We start from the raw sequence: 22897 nt of genomic DNA on the forward strand, positions 1-22897 counted from the left end.
CGAGATACTTAAACTCCTCCACTTGAGGCAGGAACTCCCCTCCAACCTGAAGAGTACAAGACACCCTTTTCCGGTCGAGTACCATGGCCTCGGACTTGGAGGAGCCAATCCTCAACCGAGCCGCTTCACACTCGGCTGCGAACCGCCACAGCGCATGCTGTAGGTCTTGGCTAGAGGGGGCCAGCAGGACCACGTCATCCACAAAAAGAAGAGACGAAATCCAGTGGTCCCCAAACCAGACCCCCTCCAGCCCTTGGATGCGTCTAGAAATCCATAAAAGTTATGAACAGGACCGGTGACAAAGGGCAGCCCTGCCGGAGTCAAACATGCACCAGGAACAGGTCCGACTTAGTGCCAGCAATGCGGACCAAACTCCTGCTCGTACAGGGACCGGATGGCCCCTAATAAAGGGCCCCTGATTCCATACTCCTGGAGCACCCCCCACAGGGCATCACAAGGGACACAGTCGAATGCCTTCTCCAGGTCCACAAAACACATGTGAACCGGTTGGGCAAACTCCCATGAACCCTCGAGCACCCTGTAGAGGGTATAGAGCTGGTCCAGTGTTCCACGGCTGGGACGAAAACCACACTGCTCCTCCTGAAGCCGAGGTTCGACTATCGGTCGGACTCTCCTCTACAATACCCTGGCGTAGGCCTTACCAGGGAGGCTGAGGAGTGTGATCCCCCTGTAGTTGGAACACACCATCCGGTCCCCTTCTTATGAAGGGGGACCACCACCCCAGTCTGCCAGTCTAGAGGCATTGTCCCCGACCGCCACGCAATGTTGAAGAGGCGTGTCAACCATGACAGCCCTAAAACATCCAGAGACTTGAGGTACTCAGGGCGGATTTCATCCACCGCCGAAGCCTTGCCACCACGGAGCTTTTTAACTACCTCGGTGACTTCAGCCTGGGCGATGAAAGAGTCCAAGCCCGAGTCCCCAGCCTCTGTTTCCACCACGGAATGCGTGATGGCAGGATTGAGGAGATCCTCGAAGTACCCCTTCCACCGCCCGATAATGTCCTCAGTCGAGTTCAGCAGTCGCCCACCCCCACTATAAACAGTGTTGGCGAAGCACTGCTTCCCCCTCCTGAGGCGCCAGACGGTTTGCCAGAATCGCTTCGAGGCCAACCAGTAGTCCTTCTCCATGGCCTCACCGAACTCCTCCCAGGCCTGAGTTTTTGCCTCTGCCACAGCCCGGGCCACAGCACGCTTGGCCTCACGGTACCCGTCAGCCGCCTCAATAGTCCCACAAGCCAACCACAGCCGATAGGACTCCTTCTTCAGCTTGACAGCATCCCTTATTGCCGGTGTCCACCACCGGGTTCTTGGATTGCCGCCGCGACAGGCACCGCAGACCTTACGGCCGCAGCTACGGGCAGCAGCATCGACAATAGATGCGGAGAACATGGTCCACTCGGACTCTATGTCTCCAACATCCCCCGGGATCTGGTCGAAGATCTCCCGGAGGTGGGAGTTGAATACATCCCTGGCCGAGGGCTCCGCCAGGCGTTCCCAGCAGACCCTCACTATGCGCTTGGGCCTGCCAAGTCTGTCCGGCTTTCTACTCCTCCAGCAGATCCAACTCACCACCAGGTGGTGATCAGTGGACAGTTCAGCCCCTCTCTTCACCCGAGTGTCCAAAACATGCGGCCGAAGGTCTGATGATACGACAACAAAGTCGATTATCGACCTCCTGCCTAGGGTGTCCTGGTGCCAAGTGCACTGATGGACACCCTTATGTTTGAACATGGTGTTCGTTATGGACAACCCGTGACTAGCACAGAAGTCCAATAACAAAACACCACTCTGATTCAGATCGGGGAGGCCATTCCTCCCGATCACGCCCCTCCAGGTGTCACTGTCTTTCCCCACGTGGGCGTTGAAGTCCCCCAGCAGAATAATGGAGTCCCCGGGAGGGGCTCTATCCAGCACCCCCAACAGGGACACCAAGAAGGCCGGGTACTCCACACTACCACTCGGCCCGTAGGCGGAAATGATTGTCAGAGACCTCTCCCCAACCCGAAGGCGCAGGGATACGACCCTCTCATCCACTGGGGTAAACCCCAACACGAGATGGCTGAGCTGGGGGGCAACAAGCAAACCCACACCAGCCTGCTGCCTCTCCCCGTGGGCCACTCCAGAGTAGAAGAGAGTCCAACCCCTCTCAAGGAGATGGGTTCCAGAGCCCACGCTGTGTGTTGATATCTCTCGACCTCCCGCACAAGCTCAAGCTCCTTCCCCCCCAGCGAGGTGACATTCCACGTCCCTAGAGCCAGCCTAAGCATCTGGGGATCGGGCCGCTGAGGTCTCCACTTTCGTCCGCCACCCAATCCTCTTTGCACCGGTCTGCAAACACTGCTAGCAGGCACAGTTCACCATTTCTTGTCAAAGACTCGAGGCCTCTGTTTTGCCACCCATTAACCCTTTATGACCTACCATAGAACAAGTTAGCCAGAGCATATTTTTACAATTGTACATGCTGTAGTGCCATTTCTTTTGGAGCATTTCAATTTGCTTTACATCAATACAACCCTTACATCATAAATTTTAATATTTTGTATATAATAACTCCATATCAACTAAGGTAAAGTAAATTGCTGAAAAGTGCAATTAACCACCAGAAAAATGTAATCATTTTTTTTTTGCACATATTTTCCTAAATATAGAAATATCATAGCTGTATCCCTCAAATATTTTGTTGGATCATTCGTTTGCTGAATGTTGGACTATTTGTGCGCTACTATGCCTTCCAGCATCAGCTGCCATTATGTACCCCAGGATAGTCTGCTACTGCAACTCCCAGCAGACATTGGAGCTGATAGAAAGGGAGGCGTCGCAGCTCTGACGTCACTGTGGACTAAATAATAATATGAGGTCTCTCCCATCTTTGCTTTTCCGGGACCGGTGAGCCACGCAACTGGAGCATCATTCTGGAGAAAAAACTCACACGTGGGCTTTCATTCATTCTCCCATTGGCCAGAAAACTGAATGAATTAAGCTTACAAGAATAGAAAGGCTTGTAAGTTTTACTTTACCGATCGAAGACGTGGATTTAACACGTGACCAAAAAAACCCACAGAGGTTTTCAAGGAGACGAAATGTATTTCCTTGTTTGTTCCAGTCGACTGATGATGGTCCCATATTTTTCCCTTTCGCTAAAGGAAGCCAAAGGACGAAGGCTGACCACTCTCCTGAGTTATTAACAGACGCGTGAATACTCTTTCCCTTCTCTCTCCGCTGCTCCAAGAAGGCGACACTGACACCAAGTAACCCCGTTTTGTTTTATTTCTATTAGAAATAGCTTGGGCAGGATAGAGTAGGATATTAGGGCGATTAAGAATCGCCACTTATAGTCCAATGTGTTCTAAGTTGTATGTGCATGCCATGTTTTATTGAAACTTTGATTGCTGTTGGACTTTAAAAGCCGCTGTGCTTGGAAGCTGTGTGTTTTAAAGTTGGACTGCGAGAATCTCATGGTGGAAACTCACCATTTATTTGTATTCACCCTTTTTCACTGGTTTTTCACTGGTTGCTGCCGAAAAGTTTATGACTCTTTTGTGTGCGCTGAGCTTACAACTTTGGGGCAGTTTTATGACCCTTTTGTGTGTTCCACTGAGCTACACTTTGGGGGGGTCACTCCCAAAGCTCCGTTCAGCACCATAGTTCCTCTTGTTTTGCCATAACTGCTGGTTTGATTTCATATACACTCAATGTTGTTTTATCTTGTTTTGTTAGATATTTTACCCCTTTTGTGTAGAACTTTACATGCTTGATTAGGTGAAGATTATTGAATCGGAATAGCGAGCTGTATCAGAAAAAGAGACAGCGTTTGTGTTTATTTTGAGCAAGAGTGATATGTCTGTCAAAATAAGGTCAAAGTTCCCCACGTTTCGGTGAAACGGTTGATTAAACAGTGACAGTAATAGTTATCAATTATTACTGATAATTTAATAATTGTAATTATCAAGGGCTTTGAGCCACCATTAGAACACCAGAGGACATCTCTAATTTTGATTCGTAAGCAAATATTTTTTGGTTTAGAAATTAATTTTTCTCAAATTATATTCTTGATAAATATTAATTAATCAATCATCATAATTCCTACAATTGCAATGTAAAAAAGTTGCACAAAACCCTTTCAAACCACAGACATTTATCTAGAGTGTGTCCATGTTTGAAATACACTAATATTTATGAACAGAGACAAAAACAGTTTGAAAAAAAGATAATATGTACATCAAAATAAACTATTTACAGAAGTGTAATTAAATCTCTAAGTGTACCAGAGCACACTTATGAGCACACATATGTGTTCATAAGAGCATCTTCAAACAATAAAAAGTGCAAAAAAATATGAAAATGGAAGCGAAAGTGCGAGTGCAAGTTTACTGCAGAAAAATTACAACTTCTGGGAAAAAAAACCCGGGAAATCACATCACTTTCGGTTGTTGCGGGCATTGGTGTGAAAGAAAACCATGTGATAGTTCATCCACCAATGTCATCACACATATTCCGATGTCGGAAGTACACTTCAGTCTGGATTTTAATGATTGTTTTTTGCGATTTTTTACTGGATTTCTGCAACACTTTCTGGAAAATAAAAGCCCTGCTCTGGGACACGTGGTGAGTAGAATATTTAAGTTGAACTCTCCGGTTTCAATAAAAAAAAAAAAAAAAGTATTGTTCTAGCTTATTTGGTCGCAATTCTACAAGTGTTTATAAATACATACGCAAATGGGAGCGCCGGCGATCCCGCCAGTCATAAAGAGTTAACAGATCTCTACTTCATCAAAATATTCAGCACAGAAGAGCAATGAGAAAACACTTGCTTTGGGTGGAAAATAATAGAAATTCAGGAGTAACAACAGTTGTTTCCACTGTGATGTGATGGAAAGAAGGGGTTCTAGAGATGATACGGGCAGCTGAGTTTTGAACTAGTTGAAGCTTATGAAGAGATTTGTGTGGAAGACCGAACAGGAAGGAAGTGCAGTAATCAAGACGGGAATTGACAAGGCTATGAACGAGGATGGCAGTAGTATGTGAAGTGAGGGAGGGGCGAAGACGACTGATATTTCGCAGATGAAAATAGGCAGACCGGGTCATGTTATTGATGTGAGATTGGAAAGAGAGAGTACTGTTGAGGATGACACCCAAACTCTTTACCTGAGGCGAAGGGGAAACAGAGCAGTTGTCAATATCAATGGAAAAACAGTATGTTTTGGATAATGTGTTTTTTGAGCCAATTAGGAGAACCTCAGTTTTTTCATTGTTTAATTTGAGGAGATTTTTGGAAAACCATGATTTTATTTCAGCCATCCAGTCAGTAAGGGAGGTAGACGGAATGTTGGGAATGGATTTGCAGGAAAAATAGAGCTGGGTATCATCCGCGTAACAGTGGAAACTAATATAGTGTTTCCGAAAGATATGTGTTAAGGTTTGCAAGATATTGGACCCCAAGATGCAGACGAACAGGCATCGTGATGGTAAGTGCAAAAAGGTTTAATTAGAAAACTCACACTCAGCAGGAACAAAACAAACGGGCAGGCAAGACAGGCAGGTCATGATAAAAAAAAAAAAAACAAGACTTGATTAGCGAACAAGACATGAGCATGAGAACAAGACATGGGCATGAAAAATGAGAAATGTATCCGCGCCGACTAACTGAACAGGTGTGTATAAATGGAACATGGTACAGGTGGAAAACAAAGCTGATTAACATGGAGCAGGTGAACCGAATAAACTTAATTTACAGACAGAACAAAATGTTGCTGTGGCAAAAACAGAGACTCTTGAACACAAACAAAACATGAACAATACAACAAAGCTAAAGCATGACCAGGAAAACACAGAAGCATGATTCAAAATCTAAACAGTGAAAAACATAAGGAAAAAACCCAGAAACCAAACAACCAAACTACCCCAAATCATAACAATATGGCCAAGGGGGAGGAGGTAGATTATGAAAAGAAAGGGACCCAGGACAGAGCCTTGGGGCACACCGGAAATGACAGAAGAAGGCTGAGAAGAAAATGCTTTTAGCTGAAGAAATTGAGAGCGATGGGAGAGATATGATTTAAACCAATTTAGAGGGGTCTGAGTAATACCAATGGAGGAAAGTCTATTGAGGAAGGTGGCGTGACAAATGGTGTCAAATGCTGCACTTAGGTCAAGGAGGATAAGGATAGAAAGTAAGCCAGCTGCCATGAGGGGGTCATTGGTGACTTTTATGAGAGCAGTTTCTGTACTATGGAGAGGGCAGAAACCAGATTGGAACAGTTCATACAGGTAGTTATGAGATAAGTATGTGTGAAGTTGAGTAGCTACTAATTTTCCTAGAATTTTGGAGATGAAGGGTAGATAAGAAATTGGTCGAAGGTTAATGAAACAGAGCATTTAAAATAAATGTCGTGCGGTTTTACTTTATTTATAATGAAATATCAGAGCTTGCAGTGTTGGTTAGGAACAACTAATTCAAACTTTTTATATTTTAAATGAGACTAAGGCTTGAGGTCGTACACCAGGCCAATCTGTATAACGCTGTATCTTGCGGCCAAAGCATTTCTTGCTTTGTCTGATATTTTATCCAGTACCAGACAACGTGCTAAGCAGATGTGTTATTTCCTCTCAAGCAGTAAAATATTCTCCTCTCTTCAGTTTATTGAAGGTGGCATACATTTGCTTTTGGCGAAGTCACCTACTGCACGAGGACATAATTTCCCTTCTGGGTGATGCTTTAATAGTAGATTTGATCTGGAAATGTTATATAACATCTTAAAATCATTCAAAGACCAATCTCACAATGCACACAGTTTTTTCAAGGTAAATGAGGGCAGCATTAAATCTGCACATAAGATGAATCCTCAAAGCAGTTGAAAGCATCCCCAACATCATAGCTAACACTGCAACATACCAAATATTAGATGAGGCAGTTTAGAAAGTAAAACTTTTAACAGCTTTTAGATATAAATATTTTTGAAAACATAGTATTGCAAAATTATACCAGACAAACCATCAAACTCATAACATCTGCACAGAGCCCCAGGGTGGACTAATGTCCCATGCTACAATGAAGCTGAACTCCAGATGGCTTGGTGTTCCTTTCCTATGATGTACTCAGAGTTTTCCAGTTGCATCATTTAATGCCCAATTCAGATGTTGACCTGCATACCCTTGTTAGCAGTTTTTAAAAGGAAATTACGCTTTTTTTGGTCAGAATAATTATTTCATTAATCCACACATTTTCTGCATTATTTATAGTTTGGTCCTTGTGTCTCCAAAAACCGGTTTATATATGTCCACTACTGGAGTCCATTGAAAAATTCAATGAGAATTTGAAAAGGCTGTTCTGGTTCTCTTCTGCAGTTACAGGAAAAGAAAGAACTAAGCACCTCAGTAATGGCCATGATAAAAACAAAGTAAACCACCTTCAAATTTCTGAGCATCTGGAATTTTAGAGTGTACTCAATTTTTTTAAAAACTTGTCAGTTTTGGTTTTTATTTTTTGTTTCTTGTGTATTCACATAGTGCAGTGAATTTTGTTTTTAGAGACTAGGTTAGAATTACATAGTTTTCGAACCAGGTAAAGCCCAATTTATCTATATGTAAAAAGGATTTTTTTGTGACATCTTTGCTTTTAACTATAAATAAGTTGCTTACTTTTGTAAGCATAGGATACTGATTATAAAAAATAAATAAATAAATAAATAAATAAAACCAGCCGCCACAGAGACAGTTTCTTCCCCCAGGCTGTTTCTCTGTTGAACATTTAATAGAGTACCAAACAACAGCATACAGATGTTGCAAATGCATCTTTATGTGAATATTGTACATTGTAAATATGTATATTCTGTAATACAAAAACAAAACCAAAGAGCAAAGTGTACCGGAGTCAAATTCCTTGTTTGTATGTACGAACTTGGCAATAAAGCTGATTCTGATACGGATGTTGCACTTGTGTTTTGTTATATCAGTAGCAATTATCCCATATCCGACTTTTTCATGGCAGTCAGAAGGGCCCGATTCCGATTGTTTCACCTTCAAAAAAATCTGAATTGTTCAACTTCCATATGTGGTACTAAAACGAATATGAATCCGATAGTTTTCAAAATATCCACACTCTGAACGGTCATGTCACATTTTATCTGACTTTCATGTTGTCCTAGTTCTGACTACGCATCCACACATACTCTACAGAAGTAGCAGGCACTGCTCCATAACAGGCCATTGTTATTGGTTGTTCTCTCTTTTTTCTTACATTTATTTGTCTTGTTATGATCTGATCATAATGTTGTCAGATCCGATTGCTCAACAACTTATTTATAGCATAGAAACGCTGACATCAATAATTACTTCCGTAAACAGTCTGCTGTTGTGTGGCATCTATATTCTTTTTCTGTGCAAGCGGGTTGCTTTGGACTCATGAACTATTCACTGACATCTGATGGCTGTCGCATATAATTATTAGTTTGAATGACCACTCAAAAAAAATCTGATTTCAGCAAAAAATTGGAATTGAGCATTAAAGCCTTCAGTGTGAAAATAGCCTTACATCCATGTTTGCATCAGCTACACAAATATCAATAAAATACACTGCTGTTTGGAAGTTCCAACCAAGACTTTTCTTTGTTGTGGGCAAGGTCAGTCATGTGTGGCTGAGTGAGGACCATTTTTTGTATTTCACCAGCAAAGTGAGGACATTTTCATGGTCCTCAAATTGCTTTTGCTAGGGGTTAGGTTTATGACTAAGGTGTGAATTGAGTTTAGGGTTAGAGTTAGGTTGTGTGTAGTTTACCTGGCCCTACCCCAGCCATAGATCTGCAAGTACAGCCACAATGAGCAGTGTTTTATTTACTTGACTGCTTTTTAAACCTTAAATGCAACAGTTGACGGAAAATGTATTACATTACTCAATAGTGTCAGTGAATATAAAAAAGAGGAAGCATATAAAAACTCAAAAGATGAGATGTGACATGACATTGCTCTTATATTACTAATGATCATCTATCACTACATATCACAAAGCTTCTCATTATGATTTCAGTCACGTATTGAACACTCCTGAATGCCTGATTCAGTTTTCAAGCCTGTCTTTAAAATCACCAATGCTCCATTTATCAAATGTTTAAATTATCTGTTCTTATTTGCAGGGCTGTTGAAATGTCCAAATAAATGTTAAAAGAGTGTCAAGGTTTCACTGAAGTCTATTGAAAAAAAAAAGTAACTAACTTGAATAAAAATAAAAAGCAATCTCTCTATAATCTAAGGCATGAAATGACAATTTGAGATTTTCTGTAGTAACTTAAAAATGCACTATTCACAATTCTCTGTTTTAGGAACAGGCTGACAAATGGAGATTTTAATAGGGCTGGAGAGGTTCTTGAGAGAAATAAAACACTTAAACAAATCCACTGACAAAGAGCTAATAACATCTTTGAATGGCTGGTAGGTGGAATAGTTAATCAGGAAGGAGACTGTTTAAGATGTTGCCTCACTTCTTCCAAAATGTTGCCAATAAATGCAACGAGACACAGGAGCCATTCTCATTGCAAATGGTGATGGGATCATGATGTCAGTAAAGGGTTGAGTAGGTCTAATTGAGAGCCTGGCATTTTCAACTCATTTCACTGTCAAACTGGCAGAATCATGGAGTGAATGCAGAATAGCATTTGTGAGGCTCTAAACAAACGTTTGACTGTTTTTTTTGATACTATTAGAAAGGTGAGAATTCCTAACTATGTATAACAAACAGTTATATAACACTCTAATTAATATTTGTTTTGGTCAGTCGGAGGTTTTTTCTCTAACTCAATTTGGCCTTCCTTCTTAATGCAGTTGTTTCATGATGTTGCGATACAGCACATGTAAATGCTACAGCGCACTTTAGCATTTACATGAAGCTACTAATTTCAGAATTGTATTCCTAGACTAATTACGCTGCCACAGCTCAAAAGTCTTAAATAAGACGTAAGCCTTTTTTATAAGTGTTGCTCTACATTTAATTTCTAAAAACATTAAAGCTTCCTTATAAAAACAGAAGAATTCAGCACTGCAGCCTGAATGGACAACATTTCACAAATCTCATCAATACAGTCATCAAAATGTTAAGCTTCCACACTGGTGTAGGGATATTCAAAAAAGTCAATTTCTTCCAAACAAGAAACATTTTCTTAAGAAGGTAGTTACATTTTAACTACTCTTCAAGAGATAAAAATCCTGCTGACATGAGGTGAATAATAACAAGGAAATAATAACAATAAAAGAAGAACAAAGTCATTGACTAATTTAAAGCATATCTAAATTATATATTTAGTGTCATACTAATATTTTAAATATTAGCATGCAAAACCTATTCTTGCGTGCTGCAGTTTGTTGGTAATACTGTTTAATATCACTTAGAGTGCGAAATGAGTCTTCTGCTGTTTTGGAAGACACTGAGTGATCATGCCAATGGATACTGTTTAGCCTTTTATTAATTTGACCCAATTTCCAAATGAAGCTTTCACTATGTCGTGGTGATGGGAAGCATTGTACTCATCCATTCATCCTGGGTTGGTTGGGATGCCTTCTCCAGTTTTTATCAGGTGAGAGGCACTGTACACCATGGAGAGTGCAACACAGAGTTGTATAGGCCAGACAACCATGCACACAGAAATTCATTCCATTAGCCAATTATTAAAATACCAGTTACCCTAACATGTTTTGAATGGTGAGAGAAATCTGGATTACTCGAAGAGGACCCACAAATGTACAGGGACAACATCCAAAGACCCCAGACTGATTCAAACCTAAGGCCTACTTGCTGAAAGAAAACTGTGCTAACAACCTGGCCAACATGTGGCAAAGCTGTGGTCTCATTACGTGTGGATACCATATGCTGGATATGAAGATGGATTGAATTTTGTATTTTTATTTTCTTCATTAGATATCTGAAGTTTCAAAAGCAATCTAATTTGTCAAACTTCACGGGAATGATGAAGGACGCTGATAAAACAGATGTATTCAGACTGAGGAGTCGACATGGTAAAGCTTAATATCTGTACAGAAGGCTTGAAGACAGCTTGAGATGGATTTGTACTGTTGCTCACTGTGGCTAAGTTTCTCCAGTAGCAGAAATTTGTCTTTTTTTCTGATCTCAACTCTGTGTTTCATTTACACACCAAAATATCAAATGTCAAAACGATTATCAACACAGAACTGTACAGAGGCCTGAATATGGATGTTGATTATCTCTTACATTGCAAAAAGAAAGAGCATAACTTCAGTAAATTATTCATTTCAAAAAAAGCTATCCGAAGCAACCTGGCCCCATGTGAAAACATGATTGCATCATCTGGTGAAACCATTAAATAACTGTGATGAGCCACATTTCTATGTTTAATTTCACTATAGGCATGCCCTGTTCTGATGACTGCCAGATCTGTAGGATCAAGAAATCACTTAAACAAAACCTGTCTCACAACATGAAGTTGGCTTAAAGATCTCAAAAAGCTGCATAGTCTTCCTAGATCTAAAGAGATTCGGAAGAGATGACAAACAATATTGCCAGATCTTGCAAGAAAATTAAGCATCCAGCTGTATAAAAACAAGCCCAAAAAAGCCCAACAGGCACCCCACCACTGTGTAAGGCAGAGGCATTATACAAAAACAACAGCAAAATTATGCTAAACAGTTTTACGATAAGAAAATTTTAATAACTCTTTGAATAACTTATTCTTTTAAACAGAGTTTAAAAGTAAAGGCATGTGAGCTTGTATTTCACACTTGCTGAATAGGAAGGGAGACATCGGCCATCTGAGGTCGGATCTAGTCTTTTAGTGTGCTCTCTTTCTACCACTCTTTATTGTATTTTTTCCCAAAGTTTCTCCACTTACTGCAACTCATTCTCACGCTGTCTCGTCACTAGTTTTCCTGTCACTCTGAGTGTGTTTGGGGTGTGCAGAGTCAACTTGGGCGGGTGCAATAACCAGGAAACGGGGCCGTGGACAAACTACCTACCACTCATGTTTTGCTTTATTGTGGAAAGCTGGGAGATAATCAACGGGTTAAACTCGGAAAGAAAGCCAAGTCCCAATAAGCAACTTCATATTCAAAAACAGGCTTAAAGAACTGCAACCCCGACTCATGAAATTTGCAAGCGACTGTAGAGAAAAACAAGCCCAAGCCGCGGACTTGGCAACACTGATGACAAAGTTGAAAATTTTGATATCTGTCTTGAAAGGGTTGCAAAGTTGTTTCTACCAATATGAGACTCCAGCGTACTGAATTGAGAGCCATCAGGGGCAGCGAGTGGTGTAGAGGTAGAACATGCGTACCATATGCAGAGACTATTGTCCTCTATGCAGCATGTCTTCCCCCCCATCTGCCCTTTTCCTGTCTAAATACTACAAAGGAAGACCACTAGTAACACACAAACCTTAAAAATATGAGACCCAGCATCAACAAATGGAGAATACATGGATTAGTGGGAATTTTTTCAAGACAACATGGCGCACCAAAATCCCTCCAAGAGCGCCTTGATCAAGGAACCCTGAACAACATCTAAGGCATTCATTGTGTCACCCACCTCATCTAAAATAAGTATTCAAGATTTAACAAAAAGAAAGAGAATGGGCAAAAATGCCATCAATGAGAAACTTTCAAGGCCAAAACCACCAAAAAGAAGGCCTCGCATTTGCCGAAACACGTCTTGATGGTGTGTATTTTATTACATCTAATGTAAAACTAACAAAGCGCCAGAAAAACAAATAACACACCTACTGTAAAATATGGTGGTGGTTGTGTAAAGGTTTGGGTCTGACTTGCAGCGTCATGACCTTAACTGCTTGCTGGAGTTGAGCCATGCATTCTTCTTTTAATCAGAATATACTGAATGAGAATGTCTGGTTCTTAGGCCTAGTGTGTGACATTAAGCTCATGTGCAAAACAATGATCAAAAGAACATGAGCAAATCCACCTCTGAATTTCTCAAGAAAACATATTGAAGGTTTTGTAGTTGCCTGATCAAACTCCAGACTTAAATGCAATTTAGATGCGGTTGGATGACCTTAAACAGACCATTAATGCTCAAATGCCAATGTGGCTAAATAAAACTACTGAAATATTTTTATTTAACAATGTTTTATTTTAATTATTTTACAAAAAGATTGGCCAAAATTCCTTCACAGTGATGGAAAAGGCTCATTGCCGTTCATCTCAAAAAACTTAATGGCGGTCATTGCTGCCAATGGTGGCACTACTTGTTACTAGGTTTAGGCGGCAACAACTTTTTCACATAGGGTCAGGTTGGTTTGGATATCTTTTTGCCCATGATAAATGAAACCCTAATGTGAAAACAGTTTTTTTTTATTTATTCAGATTTTCTGTGTCTGATACCTAAATTTAGTTTGATGATCTGAAACATTTAAGTGGAACAAAAAGTAAAAATAAAATCTATAAGGTGGCAAATACTTTTTCCCAGGACTATAAATTAAAACTTCAGTAGTTTTAATGTCGTCAAACAAATCATTAAAGACAACTTTAGAAGAGTTATGAAAAATATTAGAGACTTCATTAATACCAACAATGACCTAAGGATGACGTAAGTGTATGGTATACTATCTAACTGAATAATTATTGAATTAAAAGAAAATGCTTAACACACAATTTTAAGTATTTTATAAATAGTAAAAAAGTAAATAGTCAAAATAAAGTCAACCCTCTGAAGCCTTGGAGCTGCCTATCATTTATCAGTACTGACAGGACTGTTTTATTTATTAGTTTTTTACTGGTCAAAATATTTTGTTAATATGTAATTATTTTGCAAGGCAGTAATGGTGACCAGAGGCATAATATGGACTGAAAAATGTACTGTTAAACATGCAACAGTAATATATTAAGCATTTTCAGGCTTCTCCTGAAAAATGCAACTAAGTCCTGCAACTAATGACACACATATACATATTTGCATGCTTGGTGCTCTGTCTTAAGACCCTGTCTCTATTGTAACATTTTATCAAAAGGAACAGCTTTTCCTAATGTTTGAAATTATAAAAACCCTATAGAACTCACATAGAAGAAGTTAAAAAATCCACCTTTAAAAAAAAAAAAAAGACAAATAGTGAATTAAATAGATTTGCATAATTGCTTTTCAGGTTCATGGGAGCTCACAACAGACCAATCTCTGATGCTGCAATTAGCGTTTCATATCAAGTGCTGTCATTTGGAACAGCCTCAAAGCCTCTGAGGTTGTTGTTGAATAAAATATCAGTCTAAATAATACAAAGCCTTATTCAGAGTGGATACTGAATGCAAAGAAAGCACACAGAGCCGAACCTTACATGTGCTAGTGTTTTCTGGAGAGCTGACAGAGTAGAGAAGATATGTCGCAAGTCAGAGCTACAGACTTGTAAGAGGGAGAGTTCTCTTTTTAAATGACCTTGACAAACATGTTTGGCAAAAGCTGTGATGCAAATCTACAAGCAAGGCTGCACAGTTATGCAGAAAATGCATCAAAAAATATAGTTTTTCTCAGCATGAAGGTGAAAATGTTTTCCATATAGGCAAATTAGGAAAAAGTGACAGGATGTTTTAACACCAGATAATGAGAAGGGCTTTCATAGCACAAATAGAAAGCATTTGTCATTTCTACATTGCTGTCATAATACAAAACAACACTGTACTCTTAGAGCCTTGATTTACAACCTCTGTGTGTGAGAAAACAAATGCTTGTCTGGTAGTCAAGAGTTTGATCAGGATTTATACTGAAAACCAGACACACACCACTCTGTTCAGCTTTAGTCTCTGCATCTTGTGTGGCTAACAGTGCACATGGTTTCTACAGCCCAGCTTTGCAAGTCTAATATCTAAATCTAAATATCCTATTGTAAAAAGTGAGATCCTTCCATATTTGCCCTGTTCCCAGATCTCTGAGAGCTTCATTTTTAGCTCATGACTACTTCTGCTTGTTTGCCTTTGTGTGTGCACGCTAATCTCATTTCAGTTTCTCAGGCTAGTGAAAGGGAGAATTTGAGCGACAAGAGCAATGCATGACAGCCACAGCTGACCACAGTGACGTAAGCTGGGTTGGAACTGTATCCACACTTTCTCACTCACCTATAACCACTTTTCCACAGGGGGATTAACCATCAATGGCTCCTCAGTGTGAATATATGTATGAGAGCAGGAGAAGGAGACTAACCTCTTCTTGCCAGCTGCATCCCCTTACATTTAAGTGACAGACTATCATTTCTAGACCCCTCAGCTCCCCCTTACTCATTCCTTAAAATAAATTCAGGCAAAACACAAGACTCACTGCTTTCATTTATTAAACCTTTAGTATGAAAAAATAGGTTAGCACAAAAAGTATTTATTCAATGAATATATTACAAGAAACGATACTTTATAGCATCTTCAGGCTTTGAAATACTTCCAAGAGCATGCTTCGTGCAACATTAAATGTGTCCAGAAACAACACACTGACAAAATCCAAATAATCTTTGAGTTAAAGTTAGCTCATTTTAAAAGGGCTATTTTATGATAGCATTTTAGATAAATTTAAATATTTTTTTTTTATCAACAGGACTAGTGGTTCCAGTTTGATTACTACAGGAAGTATTTTTTCTTCCTCTTTTGTTTTATTCAAAAGTAGTGCAGCCCATTATACCCAAAATGGTGTTCTGGATCTCTTACTACATAATGACCTGGTTGCTATGCCTCTATTGCGCTGACCTGCTGACAGGTTTAATTAAACTGCTTGTATCATTTTTAGCAAAGCCCTGCTTGCCAACCCCCCACTGTCATTTCACCAGCAATCAAACCAGAGCTTGGTTGACAGCCTGTGCAGAAAAGCTGAATAAAAAGTTCCTATGATTTTTTAAATGAATACTTTCCATGGCTCTGCTTAAGTCAGTCCTAACGTTAAAAATGAAAAATTGAGCAGTCACATTTGCAAACTGCATCTAGGGCTGTTCATGAGCAGAGTTGAAAACCATCAACAATAATTTACAGAAAGGTGATCTGTTGATATTCCAGGGTTGATGTGTACTTGTCCTAGCACAAAAATGTACATCTGCCTCAGCAACAGTGACATGTGTAGGCAGCCCCATTTGGCTGATTTGTGCAGTCCAGTGATCTTTTTACTTTGCACCAAGACTGTTTCCTGCTAAGTGACCCCACAAAACAAGTCACACAGACACACTCACAGACATACACAGACAAAAGAAAAAAATGCGTAGGCAGCAGAATTTCATTGGAAAACACCAAAGGTTAACATCATCACTAACAGCAACTTCTGCGCACTTAATATTATCTTGCTTCACTTGTATGTAATAACCAGACAAGGATGTTTTCTGAAAGCAGTTTAGAAAACACTGGGTGCAGAGAAGCAGATATGTCTCTGCTCTGCTGTGCAGTCACGGGGTCAAATTATTGTAGTCACATTAAGGGGGGAGAAGAATAAAACATTGAGGGAGAAAAAGGGATTTTCTGTCATTTTTCCCAGTAGCATGTGAACCATATGTTCAGCCCTGGGATACAAAAAACAACGTGAGGGTTCAGTAAAAGCTCTGAGACGCAAAAACACACCAGCACATTGGAAGCGTGCTGCAGACCGTGTGTGTGTGGAGGTCAGCCATGTGCAGGAAAGCAGCTCTGCGATTTAACTGTTAACATCTAACTTTTACCTGTTCATCTTTATATTGCTTCTCCAATGATGTCAGTTTACTTTAATCTATATTAAGCACAGGTAATCGTGCAAATGAATGCATAAAAAGAGCTTCCAAAAATTAAATTTTGCCTATGCATTTTTAAATCAGTTTAAACACTCAGTAGTTGACACTACAAATTGTTTAAAACTGTGCAAATGTTTTTATTTATTTATTTTTGTAATTTAGGAGCTATTGTAAATGTGTTTTTTTCTGTTTATTGTTGTCAATAAGTAGGTGGATAATCCAATTTATGTCAAACCAAATACAAAATTAGAACTTGTTTTGAGTGAAAATTAATGCTAAAATCCTTGATAGGTTAGAAAACGGTGAAACATTAATGAGTGCATGAAAGCAAACTAGAGCTAAATGTTTGTAGAAAATTAGCACTTTTATTAGTCCACTTATCTTACTCCCTGATGAAAAGATTGTTTCCATCATTGTCAGTACATTCCCCTACTGCTTAAAAGAAAAGTACACAATTTTTCATCTCTGCATCCTCTTTTTAAGTATGAAATTAAAACTATTACAAACAAATTCTGAAACTTCCAAGGTAAAGTTTAAAACAACACAGAGAGAGCACTGAAGCACAGGAACAATCCCCTAAGATGTCTGTAAAAAAAGCCGGAAAGAAAGAAATAGATGGCAGAGAATCCGCAGGAAGAGAGAAAGAGGGAGAGTTTGCCTCCAGTCTCAGAACAGAGGAGGATCAAAGGTTTGTGCTCTGCATCTCAATGGACATCCGGTCACCAATACTGATGAGCTTGGGCGTGTGATGCTCCATTTACAGAGTTTATATCTTCTGGGTAAACAAGTGTCATTGTGTGCAAATAAATAGACATCTGGACTGGAACGTTGCACAATGCATGACTCTAAACATAAGCTTTTAAAAGCAAAAAAAGGTTAAAATGTCTTTTTTGGTGTTGAATTGAATGTTAGTTTTCTACAAAGGTATTTTTTAAACGTCTAATTAATGCTAAAATAGCTTTTCTACCTTTCAGAAACATGCAAGTATCACTGGCATTCTGAAAAAATGCCAAAAAAACCTGACAATCAATTAATTCTGCTCCTGCCCTAAAATAACCTGCTTTCTTTTTCTGCGTAGCATATACACATCAAAGTTTCTAATTATGCAATCCTTCACCAATATCACACTAAAATGTCTTTATTTTACATTTTACAGGTGTAGCTTCATACATTGTGCTCGTATTCTTGCCAGCTTCTGTGCAATGCAGTGTGAACCACCATAGATTTTAAGCCTCTACAGTAGATTATGAAGTACAATGTGCAGCATGAAATGACCGCTAACTGGTAAAGCAATTTCCCAAACAAGCCACTGCTAAAATAACATGACTTAAAATGCAAATTTACTGTGCAACCAAGCACAGAGACTTTTGCCAGTTGGAGAAACGAACTGTATATTTTGCAGCAATAACGACAGCAGACTCCATCAACACCCAGCAGCTTACACTATATTTTAATTTAAATGAAACCCCTGAGCCAACTATTTTATCCATTTTTGTTCTTGAGTTTAGGAATGCAGTTAAAGCTGGAATTTGGTGTTTGTTTTTCTTCAGAAACATTTAGAATTTACCTTAAATTTTCCAAATGCTTAGGCTACTGTCGCGAATGTTTAGTATTATCTCAACAAGCTGGAGGAAAGACTGACACATTCATTTATATAACTGACGTGTCCTGTATTTCAGCCTTGAAATTCATCCATTAACACGGCTTGGTTAAAACAGCATACCAGCTGCACTAATGATCAAAGGATTTGTCCCAGATTATGGACAGCCATCAGAGTAATACTCTTTGTGCATGATCTAATGTAGATGTATCTTTGGAAAGGTGGCTGTGTTATACAGTGTTAGTTAAGCACACATCCTAGAAATACTTGAATGTGCTGTGCAACCTGCTCTACAAAGACCTGTCTCTCAGAGGTTTGAATCTTTTATCTGTGAGATAAACACAAAAGCAACATAGTGTCAAAATAGCTGTGCTTTTTGGTTGAAAAATAATGCATATGGTCTATTTGCTCTGCTGTATCAGTTGTTATGTAACCCCTGCTAATAATGTGACATAAAAAAAGGAAATTAAATAGTTTTCCACTGAGTAGCTAAACCCACAAACAGATATTAGACTTACAAATACTGTAATCACTGGCAGAAAAAAGATGTTAATTAGATTTAACAAAATTATAAATACAATAAAACTAATCAATGGCTCTTTATTATATTCTTAAAATTCTACTTGTATTAGAAGATTTATTGTCTACATTCATCTTTAATGTTATAATCGTGTTAAAAGCATGCATTCTATCATTTTAGAATTACCTCCCATTTGTGTTTGTCTATCACAGATGGATGTAAAATCCATCTGATGAGATGTTAGTGACCTCCAATGGGATTCGGTCCCTTTCACTTGAGAGCCTATTAATTGTCTACAATTATCCTTTGCAAGCATGGCATCTGTCAGAGGTATCACTCCTGCTCCGACATGGATAAAAATGCCACAGTGATAAAGGTTGACTGCGACACTATTCACTATTTATTGCACAGTAGAGCTTGTACAGGTAAAGTTTGCCATAACAGGTCTTAAAAGAAACTTGTATGCCTTACGGAGTCCTTCCTGATTCCCATGTGTTCAACGTACAAATGTTACACTTTTGCTCAAATTGAATTTTTTTCATATAGGAAAGTAATGGAGGCAGTGCCTGAAATTATTCCAGTGGTGAAAAAAGTATTTAGAATTTTGCAAAGTAGCTTGTTCGATGAGTTTAAAATGTGTGGTTGTGTATCACTGGGGACTTAACAATACTACCTTGGTGCATTCAAACATCTTTAAGATTTAGTGCAAATTTCATGGAACAAAATCACATCAGAAATGAAACAAACTGAGGAACTTATAAGGCAACAATATAAATATATCAAAAATAGTTATTAGAGAATTATCTTTGTTACAAAAAAGGTACAAAGGTTTTGTCCTGTACTAGAGAGAAGGACAAATTTTTGAGTTCCTCTACTGATTTAACAGCCTTGTATCCCAGCTGCTTCAGTACTTTTTGACACATGGTTTGTGTGAATTCTACAATGTCGTAAGACAGTTTCAAACGCCAACTCTCTGCGTTGGCTGCCGAGTCCCTCACGGTTCCAAACTTGTGTTTTGCCGAAGGTTCATTGCTTCCTCGAGTATTTGCACGTATCCAGTGTTTCACATTTTTATCCATATGCAGCCCAAGAAAGTAATAGATCTCCTGAGTCTTTAGAAGTGGATTTCGAGCCAAATCCTCATATCGAACCAACATGTATTTCCCTTTCAGCCAGTGGGGATGACTAAGACCAGTTGAAACTGAACCAAAGAAGTCCTCACAGATAACTGTGAGCTGATTCAAATCTAGATTATAGGGCCTCCTCCCTGTGGCCCTCCAAATCCGCCACAAACGGTATGGGTCCCTGAATGTCTCGATCCGCGATGACAGGATACCACGCGGGTCTCTCACAAGCTGAATGACTTTGATATTCAGACGGGGGTCTTCAACCAGAGCCCGCAGATCTCCAATTTCGGGCACCCGCACAACTTTGATCGCTACATGCTTCTTTTCATGACATGCCTCTGTTGCTAAAGTCATGTTTAACGTTGAGCATTTCTTCACACAGTCTCCTTCTTCCACATTAACATCCCCTGGACCAAAGGCATCACAGGCAGGTTGCTGGCACAACGCCCGGCTGGCACCACGACGGAACAGTTTGTCCGTAGTGTGGTTTGTGGGCGTCGGTTTTATATAATTCTCTAGGAAATACAGATCACAACCATACAGGCTGCGCAAGAGATCTCGACTGGCACCTAACGTCACACGGCGGTCTGTAGGGTTACGGGTGTGTGACTGACGTGGGACCAACGTGGCATAAACATGATACAGAGGTTCAAACAGGTAAAATATCTCCTGGTGCTGGTTCAGCAGCTGGCCAACAAAGGAGGAGCCACTGCGTGTGGTGGCTAAGACCAGTATGTGAAGTTTACGAGTGGTATTGATAGAAAAGTAAGGGTAGTCATCACAGCCTGCCCCACCTGCTGTTCCCCGCTCAAAGGAAGGATCTGTCTCCTGAGCCCCGAGACCACAGTTCTGAGGGTTGGGCAACGGGCACAGCTGGAAAGGCTTGGAGGTGAGTGTCCGTATGGCTGTGTACTGGATGGCTATAGAGGCCAAGGCCAGCAGAATCACTGACTTCCAGGAACATTGCATGGCTGAACCACTTCATCTAGCCAGAGATGCCTATGCCAGGTCCTCCCTGTAAGCAAAGAAGATTTTATTTTTATTACAAAAAGCTGGTTTTTCATTTATTAAAAATGGTTGTAGTTATTTTACTAAAATCTGCAGATAAATCACATACTTTGGCGATCACATGTCAGATTATATTTATTTACATTTTGTCAGAGTACTGAGCGATAGAGAAAGAGAGCACATTACCACTATTTCATTAGAATTTCTAGAGATTAGTAATGACATAACCTGTATTGTGACTGTTTTTAAAACTGACTGTGAGTCATCTGTGGTTCAGTGCTGCTTGTATTATATTTATTTATGACTCTAACACAGACCTTCCTGTTTATTTTAGTACTTTAGGGAAATGATGAAAGATTAATTATATACTGAACAAGCAAAGAACAAAAGCAAATCTGAATTAAAAAATGCTGCAGCCACGAGACAGAATGACTTGTCTTAATCATTCAATTTAATTCCCATTTCTCCTGCCAGCTCTGCGGTCTAATTTCTGGAAATTAAAATAGATAAAGAAGTTCTAATACCCTGCTTTTGGTTACTTTCCAGTCAGCTGACACTGCCTGCCAAAACATGTGCAGCAGCAACAGAGCCAAGATTACAGTGTAGTACATACAGTATTAAAATAAAGTATGACAAATTTAGATTAAAAATAGCTTAATAAATATACATTTATATATATATATATATATATATATATATATATATATATATATATATATATATATATATATATATATATATATATACAGTTTTCTTTCCTTTGAGGATTGTTACAACACCATACAGTAATTATTAGGCACTGTATACTAGGATAATTCTGCAGCACACCTCTTACTATGCATCTAGGCTTGTGCTTTGTCTGTTTAATCATGTCCGCATCTAATTTGGCTTGACAGGAGAGACAAATCATTGAGCTGTAAGCCACTTCACATTAGGGGTAAAAGTGCCCAGAAAGGTAAACAATGTAGTTTAAAGCTTCGCTGCCAATGTCATGTCAAGGGGAAGTGGTGCTGCAAGTGCAAAATTAGATAAAAGGTAATGTGTCCTATTAGGATATTTGAATAATGCCCAGAATCACATAATAAGGCCTGCAATAGTTAACTTTAACTGAGTAAATAAAATCACCACTTCAGAAGCCATATGAAATAGAAAAACGTCTGCATTATGTAGGGACAAGCCGTTTTAAACATGCCAGCCTAAAAATAAAATGTCATGTTTGTTACATAATAACTAATATAGCTGCTTTTACTCCCTCTGGATTGAGAGATTTAGGATGCGTTTTAAAGCGGGGACGATTATGTTTTGCCTTATACTCTCTCAATCCCAACACTATAAATCAATCACAAACAGCGAACATGTGTGATTTCCCCTCAATGACATTTTGAATAAAAAAAGGCCCACTTCGCTGCAGCGGGGACAGGTTAGACACTGTCAAAGATTTTTTCCGTGATGCAGGCGCCCTAACCAATGCAGCGATAAGACAACACACGAGCACATCCCAATATGATGCTAATGCTATTTTCTCCTTTTTTTTTTTTACAAAGCCAGCGCAAGTCCGACTATTTAAAAATATAAAATAAATACCTTGTTGTCGGTGGCTGTAGCCTCATGATGCACGGTGCGGTGCGCCCGAGAATCACGGCTGGCTGTGTTTTAGTCCTCCAACGTTTCCCCTCTCTGTGCGTTGTTTCCCAATTATGAGAAGATAAACGCGCCTGGTAACCACCTGCGTTTCATCTAACGCGGGGTGGTGGGGGCGAGGCGTTCGTCTTCAACGACTGGTGTCGGACACACACGCTAAAACAAGAGATGGAGTAACCCAGGTGCGGAAGTGTTGTTATTAACCAGCCAGGCGGTGAGACTGACCGAGGAAAGCAGCGGCCAAACTCCCCTTCAATGATGCGCAGAGCAGAGTGAGGTAGGCTACACAA

At 39.7% G+C, this 22897-nt stretch overlaps 1 protein-coding gene across 1 annotated transcript; it reads right to left on the reverse strand.

The window, feature by feature from the left end:
* Positions 1-15290: 15290 nt before the first annotated feature.
* Positions 15291-22897, reverse strand: chst1 (carbohydrate (keratan sulfate Gal-6) sulfotransferase 1). Its single transcript, XM_047363442.1, has 2 exons — positions 22551-22897; positions 15291-20973 (listed from the first exon to the last, which is right to left on the reverse strand). The coding sequence occupies exon 2, from the start codon at positions 20925-20927 to the stop codon at positions 19641-19643; it is 1287 nt and encodes a 428-aa protein (XP_047219398.1). The 5' UTR covers positions 20928-20973; positions 22551-22897; the 3' UTR covers positions 15291-19640.

Source organism: Girardinichthys multiradiatus, chromosome 4 (genome assembly GCF_021462225.1).
Source record: "Girardinichthys multiradiatus isolate DD_20200921_A chromosome 4, DD_fGirMul_XY1, whole genome shotgun sequence".
Lineage (NCBI taxonomy): Eukaryota > Metazoa > Chordata > Actinopteri > Cyprinodontiformes > Goodeidae > Girardinichthys > Girardinichthys multiradiatus.

Excerpts from the sequence above, each read along its gene's own strand:
- chst1 (XM_047363442.1), bottom strand. The coding sequence starts at position 20,927 with ATGCAATGTTCCTGGAAGTCAGTGATTCTGCTGGCCTTGGCCTCTATA.